This window comes from Sciurus carolinensis, chromosome 3, assembly GCF_902686445.1.
Source record: "Sciurus carolinensis chromosome 3, mSciCar1.2, whole genome shotgun sequence".
NCBI lineage: Eukaryota > Metazoa > Chordata > Mammalia > Rodentia > Sciuridae > Sciurus > Sciurus carolinensis.
The window spans coordinates 20,260,226-20,287,247 of NC_062215.1; the positions used below are offsets into that span (position 1 = coordinate 20,260,226).

General features: G+C 43.0%; 1 protein-coding gene across 6 annotated transcripts in view; it reads left to right on the forward strand.

Moving 5' to 3' along the window:
- Stat3 (signal transducer and activator of transcription 3) overlaps positions 1–26,280 on the forward strand; it is a 60,480-nt gene extending 34,200 nt beyond the window's left edge. For 3 of the 6 annotated variants that reach the window (XM_047542877.1, XM_047542879.1, XM_047542880.1), the window contains 22 exons: positions 9–153; positions 1,076–1,174; positions 5,695–5,790; positions 5,945–6,026; positions 6,352–6,446; positions 6,595–6,746; positions 7,797–7,955; positions 8,089–8,181; positions 8,950–9,009; positions 13,009–13,038; positions 13,139–13,232; positions 13,326–13,373; positions 16,065–16,148; positions 17,067–17,165; positions 17,279–17,414; positions 18,172–18,224; positions 18,428–18,522; positions 18,640–18,779; positions 19,472–19,684; positions 23,099–23,141; positions 23,432–23,544; positions 24,184–26,280. In XM_047542877.1, the coding sequence (XP_047398833.1) occupies positions 9–153; positions 1,076–1,174; positions 5,695–5,790; positions 5,945–6,026; positions 6,352–6,446; positions 6,595–6,746; positions 7,797–7,955; positions 8,089–8,181; positions 8,950–9,009; positions 13,009–13,038; positions 13,139–13,232; positions 13,326–13,373; positions 16,065–16,148; positions 17,067–17,165; positions 17,279–17,414; positions 18,172–18,224; positions 18,428–18,522; positions 18,640–18,779; positions 19,472–19,684; positions 23,099–23,141; positions 23,432–23,544; positions 24,184–24,239 (2,185 nt within the window). In that variant the 3' untranslated portion in view covers positions 24,240–26,280. The remainder of the gene's footprint in view (positions 1–8; positions 154–1,075; positions 1,175–5,694; positions 5,791–5,944; positions 6,027–6,351; positions 6,447–6,594; positions 6,747–7,796; positions 7,956–8,088; positions 8,182–8,949; positions 9,010–13,008; positions 13,039–13,138; positions 13,233–13,325; positions 13,374–16,064; positions 16,149–17,066; positions 17,166–17,278; positions 17,415–18,171; positions 18,225–18,427; positions 18,523–18,639; positions 18,780–19,471; positions 19,685–23,098; positions 23,142–23,431; positions 23,545–24,183) is intronic. The other 3 variants (XM_047542881.1, XM_047542878.1, XM_047542882.1) reach the window with 3 other exon arrangements.
- Positions 26,281–27,022: the final 742 nt, after the last annotated feature.

Below are 27,022 nucleotides of genomic sequence, written 5' to 3' on the forward strand. Positions count from 1 at the left end.
TTTCCTAGGGCATATGCAGCCAGCAAAGAATCTCATGCCACATTGGTATTTCATAATCTTTTGGGTGAGATTGACCAGCAATACAGCCGCTTCCTACAAGAGTCCAATGTTCTCTATCAGCACAATCTGCGAAGAATCAAGCAGTTCCTTCAGGTGGGATGGGAAAATGTGTAGGAGATAGTGGATCTGCACAGTAGGATGTTAGCTTCTTTCCTGGAAGTACTTCTTTCCTCATTTGACTACATAATGAGAGCCTATTTGTATTTTCAATCAACGGAGAAGTAATTAGCCTTGTCTTAATTTTCTGTATACTCGTCCTTGAGCATCATTACCAGAAATTCACTTGTTATGTCACAGTTGAAGTAATAAAGTGATTGTTGTAATGTCGATCATATTTTTTTAGCAGGTTAGTAACACCTACTTCTCACAGGAAGTTTGAGACAGGGTCTTGCAAAGTTGCTGAGGGTCTCACTAGATTGCCAAGCTGTCCTCCTGTCTCAGCTGCCTGAGTCCTTGAAATTACAGATATATGCCACTGCACTAGGCAATTCTTACTTTTAATTGTTAAAAGTTTGACCAGGAATTGACTGCATTGTGGCACACGCCTGTAATCCCAGCAGCTCTGGAGGTAAAGGATTGCAAGTTTGAGGCCAGCCTCTGTAATTTAGCAAGGCCTTAAGCAACTTAGCAAGACCCTGTCTCAAAATTAAAAAATAAGGGCTGGGGATGTTGCTCAGTGGTTAAGTGCCCCAGGGTTCAGTCCCTATACTAAAAAAAATTTGACCAGAAATTGAATACTCCTGGACAAAGTGAGGTACCTCCCTGTAAAACCAGGGTAACATACTGTCCAAAGATCTAGGCTCATATGCTGTTGTCCTTGTAACCTTTCTTCTTCCTTTTTCCCCTGTCTCCCTCACTGATTTCTGCCAGGCTTTGAGGCCTTTGATCTTTTGTTTCATGTAGTACATATAAGGCTTTCCTCAGTTTTACAGAAATTAGTTGTAAGTTAACAAAGTTCAGTTCACATCTCCAAAGTCTGCTGCAACTTTTCATTGTCTTTCTCTCCTACATACAGAGCAGGTATCTTGAGAAGCCAATGGAGATCGCCCGAATAGTGGCCAGGTGCCTGTGGGAAGAATCCCGCCTCCTCCAGACTGCAGCCACTGCAGCCCAGGTGAGACCCAGGAAGAAACAGCACGCGTTTAGGAGAAACAAAAAGTCAAACAATTGTACAGTGCAATAAAACAAATATTAACTGTATTAGGAAAGAAGGAAAAACACTTAAAATAGATTGGTAGCCATAAAAATACATTGAAAGTCAGGTGCAGTGGCTCATGCCTGTAATCCCAGCAGCTCAGGGAACTGAGTCAGGAGGACCGTGAGTTCAAAGCCAGCCTCAGCAAAAGTGAGGTGCTGAGCAACCCTGTCTTTAAATAAAATACAAAATTGGGCTGGGAATGTGGCATAGTAGTCGAGTACCCCTGAGTTCAATCCCTGGTATCAAAAAAATTTTTTTTGAAAAATAACATTAAAAACCTTATATCACCTATACCACCAAAAAAAAAAAAAAGACACCCTTTTTTTTTGGGCAGGGGGAGGTTGGAAATTGAACCGAGGGGCACTTAACCACTGAGCCACATCCCCAGGCTTTTTAAATATAATTTATTTTGAGACAGGGTCTCGCTAAGTTGCTTAGGGCCTCATAAAGTTGCCGAGGCTAGCCTCAAATTCATGATCCTTCTGTCTCAGCCTCCTGAGTGGCTGGGCCACCATGCTGGGCACTTTTTTTGTGTGTTTTAAATAGAACAATTTATTAAGGAGATAGAAGAAAGAACATCTAAGTCAACCTAGACCATGGGGAATGTATCACAGAGAAAGGAGGCTGGGTTTGAGCTGAGCCTCAAGACTAACTATAGGTGTAACAGGCAATGACAAGAGAGCATGCTGGGCTGAAAGATGGTGTTCAGATGGGAACATAAACATGTATGTTCTTGGGAGCAACGTAGCAAGTTTAGCATCTGGCTGGGTGAGGGGATATAAGTGAGTCAGGGACCACATAAAAGTGGTTTTAATTAGTCACACCTAGAAACTAGGCTTTGGAAGAGCAGTTCATCACAAGGGCCAAACTCCCTGCGTTGGGATCCCACTGCTTTACCACTCACTATACAATCCTAAGAAAACGACTTACTCACTCGCGGCCTCTAATGAGAACGACAGTGTGCCTACCTCAGAGAATTAAATTACTTCATACATGTAAGATGCTTGGAATCATATCCGACACAGAAGTGTGAAATAAGTGTTAATTGCTTTCTGCTGCTGCTATTCATCACCATCACCAACATCAGCACTCCTGTGAGGAATGGAACCCACTGAAGACCCTTCACAGGAAACTGATACACTCAGATGTGGGTGAGAGAGCCAACATGGATAACACTCCAAGGATGTTCTTAGCCCTGTAGGACCTGGGGTCTATGGCCCAAATCCAGCCTCTTCCCCTACTCCTCAACGCGCCCCCCCCCCCCGCCCCCCCGCAAGTCACAGACTCTTGCCAGGTCGCTTGGGCTGGCATCAACTCCTGGATTCAAGTAGTCCTTCTACCTCAGCCTCCCAAGTGACTGTGATTATAGGCACATGTCACTGCATATGGCTTATTTTTATAAATGAAGTTTTTTGGAACCCAGCCACATTCATTCATTTATGAATTATTTCTGGCATGTTTCATGCTGCAGTAGCATGGCTAAGTGTTTAAAGCAGAGACTGTATGACCCAGAAGGCAAAAAATATTTACCATCTGGCCCTGAGAGAAAATATTCAGACTCTGATAAAAGTTGGATATTTGTGGCCTTAGTCCAGGGCTCACTCTTATTTTCTCCATTTATATCACCTGGCACATTCTTTTATTTTTGCTTATACTTTATTTATTTATTTTGATGGTGACTTTTTTTTTTCACAGACTGCATTTTGATTCATTGTACACAAAATGGTTGTACGCAATGTAGATTCACACCATTCATGTAATCATACATGTACATAGGGTAATAATGTCTGTCTCAGTCCACTTTCCTTCTCCCACCCCATCCCGCCCCATTTCCCTCTACACAATCAAAAGTTCCTCCATTCTTCTCTTCCCCCTGCATCTGCCACTCCTCCCTTGCTATGTATCATCATCCACTTATCAGAGAAAACATTTGGCCTTTGGGTTTTTGGTCTTGGCTTATTTCACTTAGCATGATATTTTCTAGCTCCATTCGTTTACCAGCATATGCCATAATTTTATTCTTATTTATGTCTGAGTAATATTCCATGTGTATATACACCACAGTTTCTTTATCTATTCATCAGCTGAAGGGCATTTAGTTTGATTCCACAAACTAGCTATTGTGAATTGAGCAGCTATGAACATTTATGTGGCTGCATCACTATAGTATGCTGATTTTAAGTCCTTTGGGTATAAACCGAGGAGTGGGATAGCTGGATCAAATGGTGGGTCCATTCCAAGTTTTCTGAGGAATCTCCATACTGCTTTCCAGAGTGGCTGTACCAACCCAGCACATTCTTAAATGTCCAGCATAGGTAAACACATAAAGAAATAAAAGAAAAGATATAATCCACTGGGCTCAGTGGTGCATGCCTGTAATCCCAGCTATTCCAGAGACTGGGGCAGGATTTCAGGTTCAAAGCCAACCTCAGCCACTTAGCAAGGCCCGAAGCAACTTAGTGAGACCCCATCTCAAAAATTAAAAAAGGTGGGACTGGGGAGATAGCTCAGTCGGTAGAGTGCTTGCCTTGCAAACACAAGGCCCTGGGTTCGATCCCCAGCACCAAAAAAAAAAAAAAATTTAAAAAAAGGACTAGGGATGTCGTTCAGTGGTTAAGTCCCCTGGGTTTAATCTCTGGTGCCAAAAAAAAAAAAAGAAAAAGAAAAAGAAAGAAAGAAAAAGATGTAACCCCTAGTTAGGGGCTCTGAAACTAGTTGGGATTATTGGTGCACAAATTCTCAAGGTGAGAAAAACACAGAAGAGGATGTGAGTCATTTTGACCAGGGAAGCTTTGGAGAATTTCACAGGAGAGTGAACATCAAAGTGAAAGTGAAGGTGAACATGTTCACGTGTGCTTGGGTAGAGGTGCACGCTAGGCTGAGTGGACAGTGTGAAGGGAGGTGAAGAATGAAAGCACACTGTGTACGGAGAAGAATGGGTGGTTAGTGGCCACTGAGACACAAAAGGGGGCAAGTTGTTATCAGATTGTTTGAATTAGCTCTGTGTTCTGGGTTCTGCTCCCTTTAAGAGCAGTACCAATTGAGAACTGGATGTGGGAGCCAAATGCAAATGAAAATAGCTGTATTTCTGGTTGAACTAGACTGGAAAGCATGGCTTAAGCTGGTCACCACAGGGGCTGTCCCCTGAATTAGAACTTGGGGTGGAGAGATGGGCTTTACAAAGCTTAAGATGCCATGGATTGATACCTGCTGAACACAAAGAGGAAGACCTCTAGAAACTAGGCCCTGCCCCTGCCCCTTGCAAGCTCAGGCAGGCAACAGTGAGAGGGAGACAGAAGCTCCATGGCTGGGCTCTTTGAAGATAGCTCTGTTCAGAGTCTTTCTCGATCTTACCAATCAAATGAATCATCCCACCACTGGGAGAGTAACTAGGGGCGAGGGTTGCCCTCCCAAGATTTCCAAGAAGTTTGTACTCTCTTTGCTTGGATGGGAATGGGAAAGGTGTGAAGGGTTGCCTTTACAACTGGTGTATTCATACCTATTTTAGAGACTTCTGGTAGCAATGTAGAGAACAGATTGGAAGTAAGAGAGATTAGAAGCAAAAAGAACAGCAGGTGGGGCCTGAACTGAGCCCTTGACACTCTGAGATCGATTTGAAAGATTGCAGGAAATGGACCAGGAGGGTTGGTGAGTCAGTGTGAAATCAAGGGAAAAATCAGATGCCTGAGGATTTTTAGCTTGAGCAACTGGGAAGATAACATCTTTCCTGGACTTTCGATTTTGCTCCATTCATTGCCATCTCTGTCCTTGGGCCACTACCACACTATCTTGATCTCTAGCTTTTACATGGTCTTTTCCATCCAAGATCTTTTATTACTGTTGTTTGACAAAACCTATCATTTTAAAATTTTATGTGCTAATTGACCTTTTCAAGGTACTAGCCTCTCCTCCCTGAGAGCATATCCGTTGATACAGAATTTCATCCCTGGGGCAGCATGGTGTTTTTATTCCACAGAAATGTTTTGGACACCATGTTTCAGTAGATTGACATCTGCTGTTATCAGTTATTCTGAATTTATTTTTACAGTGCTGGAAATTGAACCCAGGGCCACAGGCCTGCCAAGCGTATATCTACCACAGCTCCACCCCAGCCTGTTCTGAAATTTCCTTACATCCTTACCCATGAACTGTGTGAGGGCAGGGACTATGTCTTAGTTCAACATGTGGACTCCTAGTTCAGTATATAGTGGGTTTATAGCATGACCTGTTGGTAAAAAGCCAGTGACACAGGTAAAATGTGGGGGCTCCCTTGGCACTCTGCCCACAACTCCACTGCCTGTGTCCTCTCCTCTCCTAGTGGCAGGGGATCCCAAACCAAGCAGAGAGGGTAGGGAGGGTGGAATGGAGGCCAGGTGGGGGTGTTCCTTTCCCCATGTTCTGTGTGTTCACATGTGTGTTCACCTTGTGTTTGGCAGCAAGGGGGCCAGGCCAACCACCCCACAGCTGCTGTGGTGACAGAAAAGCAGCAAATGCTAGAGCAGCATCTTCAGGATGTTCGGAAGCGAGTACAGGTAAAGTAGGTCCCTGCGCTGCTGGGGCAATCGAGTGTGGGTCTTGCGTGTATCTTTTCATTCTTCTCAGACATTTTTTTCCCCTCTCCCCAAGGAAACCTTTTTTTAAAATTTTTAAACTTCTGTTTTTGGTTTGTTTGTTTGTTTTAAACAGGATCTAGAACAGAAAATGAAAGTGGTAGAGAATCTCCAGGATGACTTTGATTTCAACTATAAAACCCTCAAGAGTCAAGGAGGCAAGTGAATATTAGAGACGTTAAAATCTCCCATAGAAAGTGAGTCTGTTATTGAGTTTAAGGACTTGTTTGTCTTAACTCTGTGTTAGACTTTATGGTGGGGGGCAAGGGACTCCTGGTGCTTAATGGTACCTCTTTTTTTTGTCTGTGTTTTGAGATGGGACCTTGCTAAGTTGCTGAGTCTGGCCTTGAACTTGCAATCCTCCTGGTTCAGTCTCCTGGATAGCTGGGACTGCAGGCATGCGCCGCTGCACCTGGCTCGGGACCCTTGTTTTGAAGGCTGAGAGTATTCCCTCCGGTCAAGGTGTCTTTCCTTTCCCTACAGACATGCAGGATCTGAATGGAAACAACCAGTCCGTGACCAGGCAGAAGATGCAGCAGCTGGAGCAGATGCTCACAGCTCTGGACCAGATGCGAAGAGTAAGCGCCTTGGACAGCTTCCCTGGTGCCTTGCATGTCTTGTGGCAGAACTGGTTTCTAATAAGTTCCTTCTCTGGAACTGACTAGAGAATGTGGTTAGAGACAGTCTGGGGAAATGTTTTCTGACTTTGTTTTGGTTTCCAACCAGAGCATCGTGAGTGAGCTGGCGGGGCTTTTGTCAGCAATGGAGTACGTGCAAAAAACGCTTACTGACGAAGAACTGGCTGACTGGAAGAGGCGGCAACAGATCGCGTGCATTGGAGGCCCTCCCAACATCTGCCTGGATCGTCTGGAAAACTGGTAAGAGTTGGAAGAGAGACTTTCCTTTTCCTTGTAGAAAGCTGGACTGAATTACAGTCATAACCACAGCCCCACAAAGTTAGTACTCTCCCGCCCCCGCCTTTTTTTTGGTACTAGAGATTGGACCCAGCAGTGCTTTACCACTGAATTACTTCCCCAGTTCTTTATATTTTTAAATATTGAGAGAGGGTCTTCCCAAAATGCTTAGGGCCTCACTAAGTTGCTGAGGCTGAACTCAAAGATGCAATCCACCTGCTTCAGCCTCCTGAGTTTCGGATATTACAGGTGTGCACCACCACACCTTGCTCTCTGCTCACTTTTTCTGTATGCATGTTATTAACATTTTGAAGCATAATATCTGTTCAGAATTGACATTGAAAAGACTTGTGGGGTTCATGCACATCAGCCCCTTTCCTTCATGTACCAGACCCACGCTGGTGAAGAGGCTTGGCCAAAGCTGCCCAACTCCATAGTTCATATCCACCTTACCTGGGCTCTGGTGCTTTCATGTTCCAGTGATGACTCCCCCAGTGCCTCCTAGTGCTGCAAGTTTTAACACTTCTTCCTTTATGTCCAACCCCCTCTTTGTAATTTGATATTTTAGGAAGAGACTATTAAAAAAAAAGGCAAGGGCTGGGTTTAATCCTTAGCACCACATAAAAATAAACAAATAAAATGCATTCTGTCCATCTACGACTACAAAAAAATTTTAAAACTTTAAAATTAAGAAAGAAAAATATGGGCTGGAGTTGTGGCTCAGTAAGTTACTTGCCTGGCACGTGTGAGGTCCTGAGTTCAATACTCAGCACCTCATATAAATAAATAAGAAAAAAGAAAGCAAATGCCACTGAATTATATTCCTAAAATGGTTAGAAATAGTCTACTTTATGCTGTGTATATTTCACCACAATAGAAGAAAATTCCCCTTTGTTATTTGAGGGCCCTTCTTCGTGGTATTTGTACCTATGGTATGCCCTTCCTTTTTTCCTTCCCCTTCCCACCTGTATCTGTTTACTCAGGTAACTGGGAACTTTCCTATTTTACTGGCAGGATAACTTCATTAGCAGAATCTCAACTTCAGACCCGCCAACAAATTAAGAAACTGGAGGAGTTACAGCAAAAAGTTTCCTACAAAGGTGACCCCATTGTACAGCACCGGCCAATGCTGGAGGAGAGAATCGTGGAGCTATTCAGAAACTTGATGAAAAGGTGACATAAAATCTTTGTCACCTTCCCTCATCCCCTCACCCCCCAAAATATCCTGAGGTGATTGACTTCAGAGGAACAGAACAAGGACTTGTCCCCACAGTAGCATGTGACAAGCTGTCCTTTTCCCTTTCAGTGCCTTTGTGGTTGAGCGGCAGCCCTGCATGCCCATGCATCCTGACCGGCCGTTAGTCATCAAGACTGGTGTTCAGTTTACCACTAAAGTCAGGTAGGCCATGGCACTTCTTCTTGGGTGGAAATTCTGTTGAGGGATGCCTTTAGGGTCCGAGTGGGTGGCCAAGGCTTTGTTTTGTTTTGAGATGGGTCTTGCTATATTGCCCAGGCTGGTCTCTACCTCTTGGATTCGAGTGATCCTCCCACCTTGGCCTGGGTAGCTGAACTACAGGCACTGGCACTGTACCTACTTTCAGAGTTGTTTTTTTAAGGCCTCACAGTCAGTGTTGTGGATATGAAATTTGTCAGCATGGTATGTCTGTGTGTGTGTGTGTGTGTGTATAGTACTGGGGATTGAACCCAGGGCACTCTGCCAGTAAGTTACACCCTCAACCTTTTTACTTTTTATTTTAAGACAGAACCTCTCTAAGTTGCCTAGGCTGGCCTTGAACTTGTGATCCTCCTTCTTCAGCCTCCTGAGTCACTGGGATTATAGGCATGCATCATCTTGACCAGCTTGGTGTTGAGTTATAAGTTTAATAGAAGTAATACCAGCTGCAGAGCATGTTCCTGTGATATTTTTCATTAAATGGTTTTTATTGTCCTTTTGTGAATCTTCCACAACTTTGACCAGCTCCTTAGTTCTTAGGTTTTTATCCATACCTTTTGGCCTAAGTGGGCCTTTCTTGGAGGATGAATTTGGAATTGTGACTTCTTTACCTCTTAGAAATGAGGAGTTATGAACTTTATACTACCTAAACTGGAGGTTTGGTGTGGGGGAGCATACTGACTTTTTTTTTTATCTGGATTTTTCTTTTAATAGATTGCTGGTCAAATTCCCTGAGTTGAATTATCAGCTTAAGATTAAAGTGTGCATTGACAAGTAAGTATTCCTAAATATATTTCTTAAAAAAAATTTTTTTTTGTAGTTGTAGATGGACACCTTTGCCTTTATTTTATTTGTTTATTTTTTTATGCGGTGCTAAGCTTTGAACTCAGCCCTCACGTGTGCTAGGCAAGTGCTCTGTCACTGAGTCCCAGCCCCAGCCCCCTTTTTTTAAAAAAAACAAGGAACAGGAAAATGAGAACTTTGACAGATATAGTTTGACAGTAGAGACTATCTCTGTTCAGAAATCTTTGTTTTGTGAACAAATGTTTCCAGAAGCCTTATATTGTATCATTTTCATGCCAGAATAATACTGGTGATATAGACTTGAATCGTGATTGCTATTGTGACCATCAGTCCCTCTTTTTCTTTATTTAGTATTTTACTTATAAGTGTAATTCATGCATATTATGCCAAATGGATAGTATATAAAAAGGATGGATTTTAAAAAATGTTCCTGGTTCTTGGGATATGCCTCAGTGGTAGAATGTTTCCCTAGAATGCAAAAGGCTCTGAGTTCAATTTCTAGCACCTCCCCTCCCCCACAAAATACCATATAATGACAGTATTTTCAAAATTTAAAATGTATTTAGCCTTTGAAGAGATAGAAAAAAATGTATACTTGTTTTTAGGTAATATAATTATCAGGAAATTTTATGAGAATATGGAAAGTAATTATTAATGAAATGAAGGAAGTTGACAGAGGTGTAGGTGTAATAAAGAAATATGCAATAATTAGTAACTTTAACCTTGTTTTAGGTTTATAATAGAAACCTGATCTTACAATAAACAACAGAAGTTAAACATATATTGTGATAAATTGACAGAAATATTTAGGATCTATTTGAAGAAAACTGAAATTTTAGTGAGGAAGTGATAGTTTAAAAAGTGATGAGACAAATCCAACTACTATTTATAACTATAGTGCTCTAATTTTTTAAAAGTGAGACAAGTCATATTCCTGATTTTATTATATAGATGTTGATTCTTCCCAGGTAATGTAGCGACAACCAATATATGAATAGGATTCTTTAAAATCTATAATGTGCTTTTCTATATCTTAGCTGAAAAAAATTCTATATCTTCTTGCTATGGCTGAAAAAGTAAGCAAATTTATTTATTAAAAAGATAGCAATTTATTTTTTAAATAAAAAGATTTGTAATTAGTATTAAAAATGCCGTTTAATGTAAATTTACCATATTTATCACGTCTAAGTATACATTTCAGTAGTGTTAAGTATATTCATATTGTTGTGCAATAGGTCTTTAGAACATTTTCATCTTGCAAAACTGAAACTCCATACCAATTGAACAACTGCCCCTCCTTTCCCCTTCCCTTTAGTTTCTGGCAACCATTATTCTATTTAAAAAAAAAAAAAAAAAAAAAAGCCCTTTTTATTTTTTAATTTTGAGACAGGGCCTTGCTAAGTTCCTGAGACTGGCCTTTAATTTATAATCTTCCTGCCTCAGTCTCCTGTTTTTGGGATTACAGTATGAGCTACCACAACCACCTTTAATTTTTTTTAAATGAAATGAAAGCAATTGGGGGAGGGAGGGTATGGGAGGCTGCCCTCCCAGATATTAAAATGTATCACAAAATTCCAGTTACTATATTAGTGTGTTACTAGGACAGGAATAAGTTTATTGATCACAGATACAAAATCTGAAATCTAGAAATAGACCTCTAGTTTAGATAAGGAATTAGTACATGTTTAAAATAGAATCTTACCTTAATGAAGAAAAGATGTATTATTCAGCAGATGGTTTTAGGAGATTTTGGTATTAAGAATTCAATTGGGAAATTTAAATTTTACTTTTAATAGTCCATATGAATAGATTTTAGCATACTTACATTTTAACAAGGGTATCTAGAGAACATAGGTGAATAAATAAATAGTAGGAAAATGACACAACCACTTTGGAAAAAGTTTGGCAGTTTCCTAAAAAGTTAAACATGCATCTGCCTTATGATTCAGTCATTCCATTCCTAGGTATTAGCCCAAGAGAAATGAAAGCAAGTATACACAGTGTCCATTAGCAGGTGAATGAATAAACAATTTGTACTATATCCATAGAATATATTCACCAACAAAAAGCAAAGCATGATTGATAACTGTAACACATGAGTAAATCTCAAGGTAATTATGCTAAGTGAAAGAAACCAGAACTCAAAAAAGAGATATATAGATGTATATACACATGTTCTAAAAATGTAAATGATCTACGTGACAGAAAGCAGTGGTTGTCCAGGGGTAGGGTAGAGTGTGGGCCTGGGAAATGGATTACAAATGGGCATAGGCACACTTTAGGGGTAACTGATACATTTCTGATTGTGCTGATGGCTTCACAGGTGTGTATAGTGTATATCCATAAATTAACCTCATCAAATTGCACATTTTAAATAGTGCAGTTTATTGGTTGTCAATTATACAACAAAATAGTAATACAAAAAAAGAAAAAAATATATATATACACACACACATATATACACATACGTAAATACACACATACACATATACATACATACATATATTGCGAGCAGTTTATGTATACATATATACCTATACAAGTGTATACCTATAATTCCAGCAACCCAGGAGGATTGCAGTTTCAAGACCAGCCTAGGCAACTTAGCAAGACCTTGTCTCAAAATAAAAAATAAGGGCTAGGGGTGTAGCTCAATGATAGAGTGCCCCTAAATTCAATCCCCAGTGCTGCAAATAAAAATAAATGAATAAATACATACGCATAAGTTAGGCATGAGGGAAAACTTTCTGATCATGAGAACTATTATGTTCTAAAATGTGATGTATGGTGACTGAGAATCTACCTCAGCGATAAAGCACTTATTTGGCATGCTCAAGGCCCTGGGTTTAATCATCAGGACTAAAATAAATAAATAGATAGCCTGCACAGTGGCACACGCCTATAATCCCAGCTGCTTGGGAGGCTGAGGCAGGAGGATTGCGAGTTCAAAGCTAGCCTCAGCAACTTAGCAAGGCTCTAAGCACCTCAGCAAGACCCTGTCTCTAATGTGTAAAAATGAGCTGGGGATGTGACTCAGTGCTTAAGTGCCTCTGGGTTCAATCCCCAGTACCAAAATAAATTAATAAATAAATAGAATGTGTTGTATGTAAAGAAGTCTTATGAATGGTTTAAAATTAATGTTTTCTCCTGTAAACACACGTAGAATGTACTCTTTAACAAACTATCTATTATTAATTCTATAAGTGTAGAGGAATATAACAATGGAGAAGAACTTCTAAAATGGCACCCAAATTAAAAAAGGGAAGACTGAGAAATGTGACTATATAAAAAAGTGATATTTTCAAAAGCAGAGTTAAAAGAGAGTGATCACACTGGAAGAATATATCCAGCTGTCTCAAAGAAGGTACTTGCTCTGAGTTGCAGGTAACAGCAAACCTTTACAGAAAACCCAGTGTGGCTTAAATTAGGAAATTTGCAACCCAGTATAACTGGAAATGCAGAGTTTGAGCAAGTTCCTAATGATGATGACATCAATGACTCATAGAAGTCCTCCAGGACTCAGGATCTTTTGTCTCTGTTCTCTGCCATCATTAAGCATCACCTGTCCTCCAAGTTTCCCTTCTGGGTTGCTATGTGGCTGCTTGCAGCAGTTAAGGTCACATGTTTTCTTGCTTATGTTCGACTGGAGCTTATAGAATATAAGTCCAGCCTAGGATAGAATTATCTTCCTTATATCTGATTGAAACAAGTGGATCATGTCCTCACCCCTAGGCCTATGGGCTGTGGGCATGTTGTGTTCTGATGAATGTAAAGACCAGCATTCCTCTGGAGTGTCTATTACTTAAGCATGTACAGGGTTTTATGTTTCATATCTGAAATGTAACTAAATAGTTTAAAGAATTTTCCAGGAGCATGTAGTTTTCCACCCATGTAAATAACAAGTGGTCAGAGTAGGCTCTTTGAAGAAATGCGGGTCCTCTCATTAACCTCAATCTGTGTTCTTAACAGAGACTCTGGGGATGTTGCAGCTCTCAGAGGGTAAGTTCAGCCTGGAAGCTTCCTTTTTGTTTTGTTTAATCTAACTTTATTCTGTGGCCTCTCATTCAACCGTGTGGTTGGTTTTTCTCCTGTGATTCAGATCCCGGAAATTTAACATTCTGGGCACAAACACAAAAGTGATGAACATGGAAGAGTCCAACAACGGCAGCCTCTCTGCAGAATTCAAGCACTTGGTATGTGGGAGGAGGTCCTGACCCCCTTCACAAAGGGCCTCTGGCCAACTAAAGGTCTGGGACAGCCTCTTGTGACTTTTTCTTTTCTTACAGACGCTGAGGGAGCAAAGATGTGGGAATGGGGGCCGTGCCAATTGTGATGTAAGTTTTGTTGGGTATGAAAACCGACCAGGAGGGGTTTTTTTGAGTGAGAGAAAGAGAGAGAATCCTCTTACTGCCCAGAATTAGAGGCTTTAACCTGTTATTTCAGCTGTTGTTATTCAGAAAAGTCACTGTGGGCCAATCTGAGGTGTTCAGAAGGCCCATACCTATGGAGTTCCATGGTTTGGAGCATTTCTCCACGTGTCTGGGGAGTTAGCGCCTCATTCAGAAGTGGGAAGTCCCCTGCTGAGTTGTTATCCACACCCATTTGGTAGGAGGGAAGCTTTCCCACCTTGCATGGGGCTTTCCAGATTAACTTCCAACTTTTGCCAGCTGGCTCCATTTTTACTGACCTCTTTTTCTGAATGAGATGGAATAGAGGGTATAAATGTAACAAATCTGAGTTAAACTTTTTAAAAAAGAACAAAACTTGTCTTTATTCTTCTTATTTATTTTTTGCCTGCCGTTGATTCAGATTAATGGATTCTTAGTGTTAAGAATAAACCTTTAGGACTGGGGAGATAGCTCAGCTGGTAGAGTGCTTGCCTCGCAATCACAAGTCCCTAAGTTTGATCCCCAGTACCGCAAAAACAAAACAAAACAAAACAAAACAAAAAACTTTAAAAAAAAATAAGATTCATATGACCAAAAACTAGTTTTTAATATTTTTTAAAAATTGCAACACTCTGAGCTGCAGATGTAGCTCAGGGTAGATTGTTTGCCTAGCATGCATGAGCCCTGGGTTTGATCCCCAGTAGTGGGCGGGGGGAAAGAAAGAAAAAGCAAGATGTAAAATAATTTGAGTAGTACATTTAAAAAAAAAAAACACACTACACTGATTTACGTGTATTCATATATGTTTAAAACTTATGAAGCCAGGCGTGGTTACCCATGTTTGTAATTCCAGCTACTTAGGAGACCAAAGCAGGAAGATTGATTGCTTGAGTCCAGGAGTATAGACAACCCTGAGTAACTTAGAGAGAGCCTGTCTCAAAGAAACAAAAATAAAACATCTGGAGAAATATATACCCACAGTGCTCATGTATTAGTGGTACTGTTAATAGACAAGGCTATTTGATATTAACTGTAATATTTGCATTTTAAAATGAAAGTATTACCTTCATAATCAGAAAATGAGTATTTTAAAAATAAATTCAAAGGACTGGGGATGTTGCTTAGTGATTAAAAAGCATAAATTTAGCAAGTTCAAGGACCCTGCACCAAAAAGAAAAAAGAAAAAAAAATGTAATTCAATTTCTGAGAATTCATTGGTAATTCTTGTTCAAACTAAGGTTGCTGCTGGGCATGGTGGTGCATGCCTGTAGTCACAGCAGTTCGGGAGGCTGAGGCAAGAGGATCATAAGTCTGAGGCCAGCTTTAGCAACTTAGTTATACCCTGTCTCAAAGTGAAAAATAAAAAAGACTGGGGATATAACTCAGTGGCAGAGTGCTCCTGGGTCCAATCCCCAGAAAAAAAACAAACAGACAAAAAATCAGGTTGCTATTCTCCTTCAGGAGCCTGGGACAGGAAGATCACTTGAGCCCTGGAGTTTGAGGCCCACCCAGGCAACACAGTGAGATTCTGACTCTTACAAAACAAAACAAACAAAAAACTATACCCTATAAGCCAGCAGAGGTATTCCCAGGATTCAACATTAAAGTAGCAGGAGACTTACAAAATATCGGCACAACCTGATTTTAAGCTCTAAATGCACCCGAATAAGTACTCATTAACATTATAATGGAGAAATGATTTGTGGTATAGTCCTACAATGGAACACTATATAGCTGTGAAAAGGAATAAATTGCAGGTGCCCACAACAAATTTCACATTGAGTGTAAAGTGAGACACAAAAGAATACAGAGTAGGATTCAATCTATCTGAAGTGCACAAACATCTCAAACTAAACAATACACGGATTGTTTAGAGAAGTAAATAAACTGTAAAGGAAAGCTAGGAAATGATAAAGCCAAAAATAAAATGGTGGTTACTTCTACAGGAAGAGGGAAAGAGCTGCAGTTGAGGAAAGGCATCCACAAAATTTCAGTGGTAATGATCTTTTAAACTGGATCGTAGGCCTTGGGGTGTAGTTCATGTAGTTCAGTGGTAGAGGATGCATGAGGCCCTGGATTTGATCTCCAGCACAACAACAACAACAACAAAAGATGAAGAAAGGAAGGAAAAGAAAATCCGATAAACAAACTGGATGGCAGATTCACAGATTTTTTTTTTTTTTTAAGTATAGGGATTGAGCCTGCAGCTCTCCACCACTGAGCTATATCCTCACCCCTTTTTAATTTTTATTTGGAGTCTCCCTAAGTTGCACAAGCCTCGTCTTAAACTTGAGATCCTTATGTCTCAGCCTCCCGAGTCACTGAGATTGCAGGCGTGCACCACCACTCCTGGCGTGAGTGTTCATTGTTTTGTTGCTTTTTGTGCCTTACACCTTTTATAAGTGGCCTGTTTGATCTGGTCATATTATAATAAAAATCTGAGTAAAAGATCAGGTCGAAGGACAGCATCAGGAGGGCTTCGTGTTGAGGAGAGCGCGTGCTCAGTGTGTGTCTCTGGCAGTTTGTCTGGCCATCTGTTGGCTCACCCTTTTTAGTGTAGTGAGGCTGTGGCATGTCACTTTCTAAGACTGGCTGTTGGTACCAAGTTCCCTTCTCTCTTCTTTCTTGCTATTGTAGGCCTCCCTGATTGTGACCGAGGAGCTGCACCTGATCACCTTTGAGACTGAGGTGTATCACCAAGGCCTCAAGATTGACCTAGAGGTAAGTTCAGCAGAATTGGGATGGCCCCACATGCGGGGTGACTCAGGACAAGAACATCTAGTGAGCTTTTATGACTGGAGAAGGTGGAATGATGGCTGTCTGCTAAGCACTGTGTTTGTTTATGTATTTATTGGTTATTTTTCTCCAACAGATCCTTGATATCCCATCCAAGAATAAAATTTTGCTTGAGTGCTTAGAAAACATGTGAATACTTGGCTTTTGGCAGACTTGATATAAGAATGTGTATTCAGAAAATGATTAGGGTCAACTCTATAAAGTTTGGGCAAAATCCTTAGCAACCACTGTTTTGAGCATGCAGAAAATCAGGGCATTTGCATTCTTTTCCAAGCCCTCTGGATTTCTAAATTAAATTAGACCAGGAAAAGCAGGAATCCTAGGCTTTGATTTCTGAGTCTTCTGTGTTTTATGAGAAAAACGTAGATTCTTGGGTTTTTGGAGAATGTCTTTTCTAGGTCTTATAAATGGGGAATCTGGGGCTGGGGTTATAGCTCAGTAGTGGGGTGCTCACCTCACATGTGTGGGCGCTGGGTTTGTTCCTTAGCACCACATAAAAATAAATAAATAAATAAATAAAATGAAATCATGAACCAAAATGCATCTTTCTTCCTTTAAAAAAAGAAAAGAAAAAAAAAGGGAAATCTGGGGGCTCGAATCAGGCTTTGAGCCAGTCGGATTGTACAAGTTGCTGGTTGTGTTCAGCCAGTCCTGCGGCCTGTGTTCGGCATGCTTTCCCTCTGAGCGTGGGGCTGACTCAGTCATGCTCCTTGCCCGGAAGCATTAGCAGGTGTGGTTTCTGGCACATTGTTTTACTCCAAACCTGGGAAGTATAGGTGAAGAGGTTTTGGAAGCCATGAAAACCCCTCTGCCTCCCTAACTTATCCCCCACATACTCCACAGACCCACTCCTTGCCGGTTGTGGTGATTTCCAACATCTGTCAGATGCCAAATGCCTGGGCGTCAATCCTGTGGTATAACATGCTGACCAACAACCCCAAGGTTAGTGCCCCATCCTCTCAGGAACCACGTTCTCTTGTGACTTCTTGGTACCTGGGGCAGGTCATTAGCACTGCCCTCTCATCTAAATGAGCAAATATGTTCTTTTTCAATAGAACGTGAACTTTTTCACCAAGCCCCCAATTGGAACCTGGGATCAAGTGGCTGAGGTGCTGAGCTGGCAGTTCTCCTCCACCACAAAGCGAGGCCTGAGCATCGAGCAGTTGACTACGCTGGCAGAGAAACTCTTAGGTCCACCTTTTACCTGTTCTCCCTTCTGCCTCCTCAGACAAGGACTCTGGCTTGGGAGCTGTTCCTTCAGGCAGTCTCCTGAGGGTCTGCCTTGAGCAAGGCACTATGCAGGTGCCAGGTTGGAAAGTCAGGGCACCGAGGAAGTTTGCATCCTGGTGATCGTTTTTATGAGGTGGGAGGAAGATTTCTTTTCTCTTGGTGGCTGTCTCCTTCGCCCTTCCAGGGAAGTACTCTGTCTAACCTTAGAAGATACTTTAAGTGTGTGTTAGAAGATGGAAGTAAAGGCTTGACATTCCCCATCTATCTCTTCAGTAAACCACAGGCTGGTTTTTAATTTTTCTCCCCTTAAAAAAACTTAAGTAGAATACTTTTTGGCTTATCTAGACTAGAAGTAGCTTTATCCTGTTCTGTCAAAAAATATAACCTTATAATCCTAGCTATCAGCTTGTTACTGTATGCCTGGTCCCCAGGATCACCACCCCTGGCTAGGAAGAGCAAGGGGGCTCCATATATCACCTTCCCTCTGCTGGGCTAAATGGCAGCTCAGGTGTGGAGATCTAGTGACAGGTTTGAGTATACGTGTTTGCATGTGTGTGTTGTGCACATATGTACAGAGGCATGTACACACAATGTCTGCCTTCACATACGTGAAAGCCAGTGGTTCATGGCCCATCGTGGGACAAATATATGTGCATTCTCTTTTGAGAAATAAGATCTTGAACAAAGCTGAAACTTTTGTACTTTTTTTTTTCTTTAGGACCCGGTGTGAACTATTCAGGGTGTCAGATCACATGGGCTAAATTTTGCAAAGTAAGTGGTCGCCTCTTGGGAGTGGAGTGCTCATCTGTGAGTAGTTGAGGACACAAAGCCTAAAGGTCTGAACTCTTATTCCAGCAGCCAGTGGGACCTGCTGAAGGGGAGATGGGCTGGGAGGGTTTGGAGGTGTACTGTGCCCCAGGAAGGAAAAGTCTGGATGGTGGTAGACTTGGCTTTCCTATTGTTCTTTTCTCTAGGAAAACATGGCTGGCAAGGGCTTCTCCTTCTGGGTCTGGCTAGACAATATCATTGACCTTGTGAAGAAGTACATCTTGGCCCTTTGGAATGAAGGGTAGGTTGAAACTCCTGTCTGGCAGAGGGCTCCAGGGTGAACACGTCACAGACTTTCTCAGCAAGCCAGTGGCTGGGGATGCCCTGTAACAATGTTGTTGTCCCTCTTTGTCTCTAGGTACATAATGGGCTTCATCAGTAAGGAGCGGGAGCGGGCCATCCTAAGCACCAAGCCCCCAGGCACCTTCCTGCTGAGATTCAGTGAAAGCAGCAAAGAAGGAGGAGTCACCTTCACTTGGGTGGAAAAGGACATCAGTGGTAAGCCTGACTCTGCTTACCCCACCCCTGGCCACCTTCTGGCTGCTACTAGTTCCAAGCACCTACTGCCCCCTAGAGGTCAGAAATAGCCTCAAACTTGCCTCCCCTGCTCATACTTTTTAAAGGATTAACTTCTCTCTAAATTCTCCCAGCTAAAGAATTGCTTTGCCAATTTGCTTGCTCCAGTGTCTGATATCTATCTAGAAATTATGATTTAAATTTTATTCTTTATTCCATCTCCTTTATTACCTACCCTATTAATATTTCTTATGCAAGCTTGTTGCCTGGGGCCCAACTAGATACCTCTCCCAAAATCGGCCTGAGCCAGGCATGGTGGTACATACGTGACCTCAGCTACGCAGGAGGCTGAGACAGGAGGATCAAAAGTTTGAGATCAGCCTTAGCAACTTACTGAGACCCTGTCTAAAAATAAAAAACAATAATTTTTTTAAAAAAGGACTGGGGACGTAGCTCAGTGGTAAAGCACCCCTGGATTCACTCCCCAATATCACAAAAGAAAAAAAGGAGGTGGGGAGAGCCAACCCCAACATTTACACGTGCCAGGAAACTGGATGGGTATTCAGGGTGTCAGACTCTGGGCTGGCATAACTCTTTCCTCCTTAAGGAAAAGTCATTTTCTCTGAGATTACCAGCAATAGGTTTCATTATCTTTTCTTCCCAAATTCCATTAGGAAAGACCCAGATCCAGTCGGTGGAACCATATACCAAGCAGCAACTGAACAACATGTCATTTGCTGAAATCATCATGGGTTATAAAATCATGGATGCTACCAATATCCTGGTGTCTCCACTAGTCTATCTCTACCCCGACATTCCTAAGGAGGAGGCATTTGGAAAGTATTGTCGGCCAGAAAGCCAGGAGCATCCTGAAGCTGACCCAGGTAGTTGTTGATTTTCCACATTTATGGCACTTATTTCTAGGGTTAAGTGGGAAACTGTAAGGTTCTTAGAGGATAGACAGGCAAATGTCCAAATAACTTTGGGGAATCTTTATTCCTCTTTATAGGAAATAATTTTGTAGTGAGTACTTTTTGGGGTGACTAAGGATTCAAGGGAAGGGTAGGATCAGAGTCAGCAGTCTCTGTCTCAGGCGCATGTGCACCCGCCTAGAACATGGAAAAGAGAAAATGAGAGGAATTTGCTGGTACTTCTTATCTAGTAGATGCCTGGAGAGTTGAGACTCGGCCTTGAGTCTGGTGTGCTTTCTTTTACCATCACTAAATGCACAGCCACTGTCAGATGAGCTGAAGGAGGGCTTGCTGGAAGAGATGGTTGTTAGTGTCTTGCAGCATGGTTTACAGCTGAGTGGGGAGTGTCAGGTTTGTAGGAGGGACAAACACTGGTGAGAGGGGTGTGAAATTGGTATTTAGAATGAGCAGCTGTTGAAAATGAGATATCTCTTAATGTACAAGAGCATATATATTCTAAAAGTTAAATATAAATTAGTCTGTAATCTCTGGGGCTGTCCCCAGCATAGAGGTAGAGTCCTCTGGTCTGTTCCCATTTAGTACTTACTGCTTTGACTCTCTGGTCTCTGTCCACATTCTGATGAGGCATCCCTATTTGCCAAATCTTTATATTATTCATTCATTCATCATTCATTCATTCGGTACTGGGAACTGACCCCAAGCTTTACACTTACTGGGCAGGTGCTCCACCACTGAGCCACACCCCCAGCCCTTTATTTTTTTATTTTTTATTTTTTTGGCTGCTGAGGATTGAACTCAGGGCCTTGTGCTTACAAAGCAAGCACTCTACCAACTGAGCTATCTCCCCAGCCCCCCCAGCCCTTTATTTAATGTTTCCTAATTGTAGAGCCAACAGAGGGCTCTTTAAAGTAATCCTTTGGTGTTGACTTCCTTGTCTCAGTTGCTTTTTAAAAAACTGTTTTTGGGGTTGGGATCGTGGCTCAGTGGTAGAGCGATTTTCTCACACGTGTGAGGCACTGGGTTCCATCCTCAGCACCACATAAAATGAATAAATAAAATAAAGGTATTGTGTCTTGTCTACAACTAAAAAAAAATTTTTTTTTTAAATCCTGGTTTTGTCCACATAGCGCACACATGCACAACCCCACTGGTTGCTCTTCCACCCTTTTACAGGAATTCCCTCTAAGGATTTTTCAGTGTAGCGGGGCAGTGAGACTTGGAGGAGGGAATTTGAGCTCGTTGACAGTTGACTTTCCTTTTCCCTTTGTTCTGGTACTGAACTCAGTTCATGCTGTGGAAGAGTTTAGCTTTCACTTCCTGTCTGCCCCTTATCTCTCTTTCCACCTTGTGCTTCAGTTAGGAGATCTGCTTATCAACCTCTCTCACACTCCCCTTTGTTCTTTCTGCACAGGACATTGAGGTCTAAGTGCTGGTCCTTTGGGCTAATTTTGTTTTCAAGATCCCAGCTCCCAGTCTGAGGCTGCATCCTCCATCTCCATCCATCCAGTGGGCTGGAAGGCAGATCCTTTCCTGCCAGGAGACATTCCTTGGGGACAAGGCACTAATCACAATAAAGAAACTAACTACCCAAGATTTGCTTGCCTCATGAGTGAGCACAGGAGCTTGAACTGAGGGCTTGGTATAATTGTGGTGAGGGGACATGAATGTTCAAATGGACCTCTTTGGGGAGGTGAACCTATGACCATTTCCTCTTTTTCCATCTTGAGAGCATTATGGTATGAAAGTCTCTCAGAGATAGATCCTCTTTCCAGGTCTCATCCCTCCTCCTTACTTCTCCACCAGAATCCCACACAGTATCTTCTTTTGGCCTGAAGGAAGGATTCTGAACCACCTATAAATTAGATAAAGTACATTCACAAACTTGTATAGTGCCACACATAAATAAGCTTTTTCTTCTTTATTGGGTGTTGGTTCTTGGCTTCCCCAGTTCCATCTTAGGGTGAAGCTGTTTTCCTCAGTTCTCGAGATCACTGGAGAATGAAATCCTTTCCTATCTAGGGTGTCAGCTCTTCTCAGGTCTGAACCAAAAAGATTTGAATTTATAAGACACCAGAGCTCTGCCTCCATAGTTCCTTTGGATTCTATACTGAATTAATCTATTTCTTGGTCAACAAATAAACTTGGATGGCCATCTACAGGCCACCCCCCAGTGCCTTCCCTCAGACTGTCATCATGCATTCTGATCCCTCAGTTTCTCTATTCATCCCACCCGTGTGTCTGTGCTTTTCTTGACCCACACACCCTGCTCCTTGCCTCCTGTGTGATTTGTTCACCTGAATCCTCAAGATTTCATGCCAGGGTCTCCAGGCCTCCTTGACTTCTCAGTGCAAGCATTCAGCATCCAAAATTCATTGATTCTAATCTCACATTTCTATTTATAGACTAAGAATTACAAATGATGGGGATTATAGACAATCGGCACCTTCTTCTTCTCCTCTACTTGAGAAAGTGCCTTGTCCTAGGACTCTTAGCTATTGAAGATGTACCAGGGCCCTCTAGTCTTCTGACTTCTAGTTGGATCAGTTGTACTGCACGCACCACAATGACATCTCCCCTGTATATACAGGCTGCTTTTCGTTTGGAAGATTACTGGGAGATTACTATGTCCTCTTAGGAAAGTGTGTGAGAAGCCTGGTGTGGTGGCACATGCCTATAATCCCAACAGCTTTGGGGACTGAGGCAGGAGGGTGGCAAGTTCAAGGCCAGCCTCAGCAATTTAACAAGGCTCTCAACAGTTTACCAAGATCATGTCTCAAAATTAAAAAAAAAAGAGCTGGGGATGTAGCAGAGTGGTAGAGCACCACTGGGTTCAATCCCCAGTACAGGAAGAATGAAAGGAAGGAAGGAAGAAAGAAAAGTGTGTTAGAGGAAGATTATAGTGCTAGTAGGAATAGAAATAAAGACTGGGTGGTATTGGTATCTGGGCAGAAAACCATGCCAAGTCTACATAGAGTTGGTTCCTGCAGGCAGAGAAATTATCTAAGAGATATGACAGGCCAGAAGAGAGTCCTTAAACCACATGGAGACAGTTGAATTTCACATAATCTAGAGAAAGACTGAACACAAGGTTGGCATTAGTATAGGCTCAGGTGAGACAGGGTATGTCACAGTCTCTACAGCTCAGGAAGACCTCGTGTAAAGAATTGAACTTCAGACTGCAAGTGCCTAGGACATCAAATAGTACACGCTGAGGGAGGGCAACCCCCAGGGTCAGACGGAGGTTTCCAGAAATCTGTGTAAGGATGGAGTTTCGTGTCTGCCATGGTGACTGCCATGGTGAGGCCGATAGCTTCCTTGTACCCTGTTCACATAGCTCATCATCAGTAAGCCCAGTTTTCTTTTCCTCAGGTGCTGCCCCATACTTGAAGACCAAGTTTATCTGTGTGACACCGTAAGTGGCTTCCTTTCCCAAATGTTGCCTTCATTTCTGATGTCCTCAGTTATCCCCCAGGAATAGGGAGGACACCGGGTGAGAGTTATCCCGTGAAGGGTTGGAAGCTCCTGGGCTGTGTTTAGTACTCAGAGTGACCTTGTGTGTTTAAAAAGCTTGAGCTTTTATTTTTCTGTTGGAGACCAGAGTTTGATGGCTTGTGTGTGTGTGTTTTGTTCTTTTTTTTTTTTCCTCCATTGTGTCTTGTCAACCCGGCCCTTTCCCCTCCTGCCGCTCCCCATTTCCTACAGAACGACCTGCAGCAATACCATTGACCTGCCGATGTCCCCCCGCACTTTAGATTCATTGATGCAGTTTGGAAATAATGGTGAAGGTGCTGAGCCCTCAGCAGGAGGGCAGTTTGGTGAGTATTTGGTGCTCTGGCTTTGTCCCTATGAGGCATGTTGGCCCTCTTTATGTGATGTTCATGTGTTCAGAGCCTGTCACCACATAGGTAGGAGGAGTTTCTAGAGCTCTTCAGTAGAAACAGAATGCACACCATGAATATAAATGTAAATTTCCTAGTAGCCCCATTAAAGACAATAAAAAGAAACAGATGAAGTTAATTTTTACAATGTATTTTATTTAACCCAGTAAATCTGATGTACTGTCATTTCAACATGTAAGAAAAAATTTAGTATTCTTGCATTTTTTCCATTCTGAGTCTTCGAAATGTGGGCTTTTGACAACTACAGCACACCTTGATTTGGACTAGTCACATTTCAGGCACTTGGTAGTCACAAGTGGCTATGACTGCCATGTTTAGATCTTCTTGAACATGGAGAGTCAGGTAGGAAAGCAACTGATCCCTTCCAGAGGGCAGGGCCCTGTAGGGATGGGGTGAAAGCTGACTTTTCTGACCCTGTCTTGGGGCCTGAAGGGGCAGAAGACTGATTAGCATGGTAACCTAAGCCCTGTCCCCTGAAGGGCTGGGGAGGCGGGGTGTGCCCTGCCAGCTTCAGGGTCAGGTGGCTGAACCAGCATTTTCTGTCTATCTCTACAGAGTCCCTCACGTTTGACATGGAGTTGACCTCGGAGTGCGCTACCTCCCCCATGTGAGGAGCTGAGAACGGAAGCTGCAGAGATGTGACTGAGGCACCTACCCCTGTTCCACCGCCCCTTAAGCAGCCAAACCCCAGAGCATCTGAAACTCCTTTGTGGTTCCAGATTTTTTTTTTTTTTTTTTTAATCTCCTACTTCTGCTATCTTTGAGCAATCTGGGCACTTTTTAAAATAGAGAAATGAGTGAGTGTGGGTGATGTGCTTTTATCTAAATGTAAAGAAGAACCTTCTCTAGACCATGATGGAGGGCATGGGAGGGGGTGGCCAGCAGAAGAAAATGGAAATATCTTGTATTCTTTTGTTCCCCTGCCCTCTTTCTCAGCAGCTTATTGTCATTTGTTGTTACACAAGTGCCTCCTGGTGCCAGCGGCATCCTTCTGCCCATTTCTGTGAGCTAATGCCACAGGCTGCCTGTAGCTGCGTACTCCTGGCATTGCACTTTTAACCTTGCTAACGTCCAAATAGAAGATAGGACTATCTAAGCCCCTAGGTTTCTTTTTAAATAAAAAAAATAATAATAATAATTAAAGGGCAAAACACACTGTAGCAGCATAGCCTTTCTGCATTTAAGACGACTCAGTTAATGGCCTCCTTGGTGCTTTAAGTGTTCAGCTATCTTCAGGCTGATAATTTATATAAACCCTGAAATGGGTTTCAGAGCAAACCCTTAACAGACATCTGAAGCTGTGGCTTGGCCTTTGGTTTTGAACTGGGAAGGTCAAGGAGAACTAAACATCCCAGACTCTTTTTCTAAACAGTTTTATTTTCCTTGGAGTGTTAGCCTGCTAGCGGGTAAGGTCGGGAGAGGGCCGGACAACCCTGGTTCTCTTTCTCCTTGGACCTTGGCCCCTGTTTCAGAGCCAGCTTGTTCCCGCGTGTTCCTTATCAGGCCTAGGATCCGTCTGGCTTCCTTTCCCACAGAACCCTGCTAGTGGCACAGCTCCTTCCCTATCTAAAGGTTCCCTGTCCCATTTGTTTTAGGAATTCTGGTCTCAGAACCTCAGGAGACAAAAGAGACAGAGAGAGAGAGAGAGAGAGAGAGAGAGAGATACAGGCTGAACATGACTCAGACTTCTGTCCCCAACACGGTGTCTAATTGAGCTCAGGGAATATGGTTCTTCCCCCAGTTTCTTGGTGACATCCAAAGGCACCTGTAGCCCTTCCTCACTTGTTAACATGGGGCAAAGTCTGACTGATAAAGTCAAGGTCTGGCCCTCCTGTGAGGGGTGCACACCTGGCCTGGTGCTGGTGACTGCTCCCTTCGACGCCCTGGTGAGGCAGCCTGCACCTGCTGTGGCCATCCTCTCGCCCTGCCTGACTCAGGCTGTCAGCTCACCTCCGCTGTGCAGTTTAGAACTCTTAGCAGGGGTGACATGGGCCTTCTCTGAACAGGAGGACTTGGTAACTCAAAACTGCCTTGTCTCAGTTGACCAGAGTACCTAGAATTCTATTTGTTAGACCCAGATTAACTATAGCCTGGATTAAGAGGGTGAGGACAAATGGGGCTTGCCTTGACCACCTGTGTCCTCTGGTCTCAAGACGGTTATTTGTGTAGGAAGCTTTCCCTTCTCCAGTAACACTCTTTAGTACACAATAAGCTGAACTCATAAACTGAGATAGGTAGAAAGGTGAGGCTGGGGCTTACCTCTGGGTTTAATCCCTAGGGACCTAGGGCAAGGGCTTGGGCTTCTCTTGAACGGGTATTATAAAGTTCATGGCGTTAGGTAGCATGTGTATCTGGCTTTAACTGATTATAGCAACATTCTGACAGGAGCTGAGGCTTGGTCTGGCCCCCCCTTCAAAGAACAGTCCGCAGGGTCTGCCCACTTTTCATCTATTGTCCCCTGCCCATCCCCAGCCAAGCCAAGGGATTCCCGTGGTTTGTAAGCTGCTGTCCTAGCCACTGCATTCGAATTCCAATGTATACTTCCTAGTGTAAAAATTTATATTATTGTAGGTTTTTTTGTTGTTGTTTGTTTTTTTGTATATTGCTGTATCTACTTTAACTTCCAGAAATAAAAATTATATAGGAACCGTCTGATAGAACTCCGTTTATGGCTGGCGGAGGCTCCCTCTGCCCTGCTTCTGTCTGGAGGGGTCTTCCACACAGGACCAGCTGAGGCAGGAGCAAGAGGACCTTGGGAAGAAGAGGCCCCAGCTCCAGGTCTGAGAGTCCCTTCACCTCTCATTCCTGAGGTGATGCCCGGCCTCCCATCTTATGTTAGCCACTAGCCTCCAGGTGAGGGGTAACCCAGGAGCACGGGGTCATCGTCCAGTGACACAAAGGTGTCAGAGCAGCCCTTTCCCTCCTCTCTTCCCTCCTCCCTCCCAAAGCTGCTGTGTCCTGTCTGGGGTCCGATAAGCTACTTAAAGGGGGGTTGGGGTGTAGGTCCCCTCCCAGGCCTTTGGCTACAGTTGCCCATTATCGCCTTTTCTTCAGTTCACTCAGTGGGAACAACACACAGACATCTCACTGGCTGGTTGCTGTGGGGCCCCTGGATAGTCAGTGGCGATAATTCAGGAAAAGGCCACCAACACCAGTGCCTGCTCTGCATCAGCACCCCCTCCCCCTACTCACAGCCCCAGTGCCATGAAGACAGAGCCAGTGTGAGATACTGCACTTCCCCTGCAGAGATGCAACCAGAGATAGTGTGGCTGAGGCGGGTAGTGGCGCCTGCCTCCCTCCACCCCCAGCCCTCTACCCCGTCAACCTGTCTGCTCTGGGCCCCTGCACCTCCCTGGGGCAGGCTGTAAGCCCCTGCCCCCCACCCTGCTTTGAG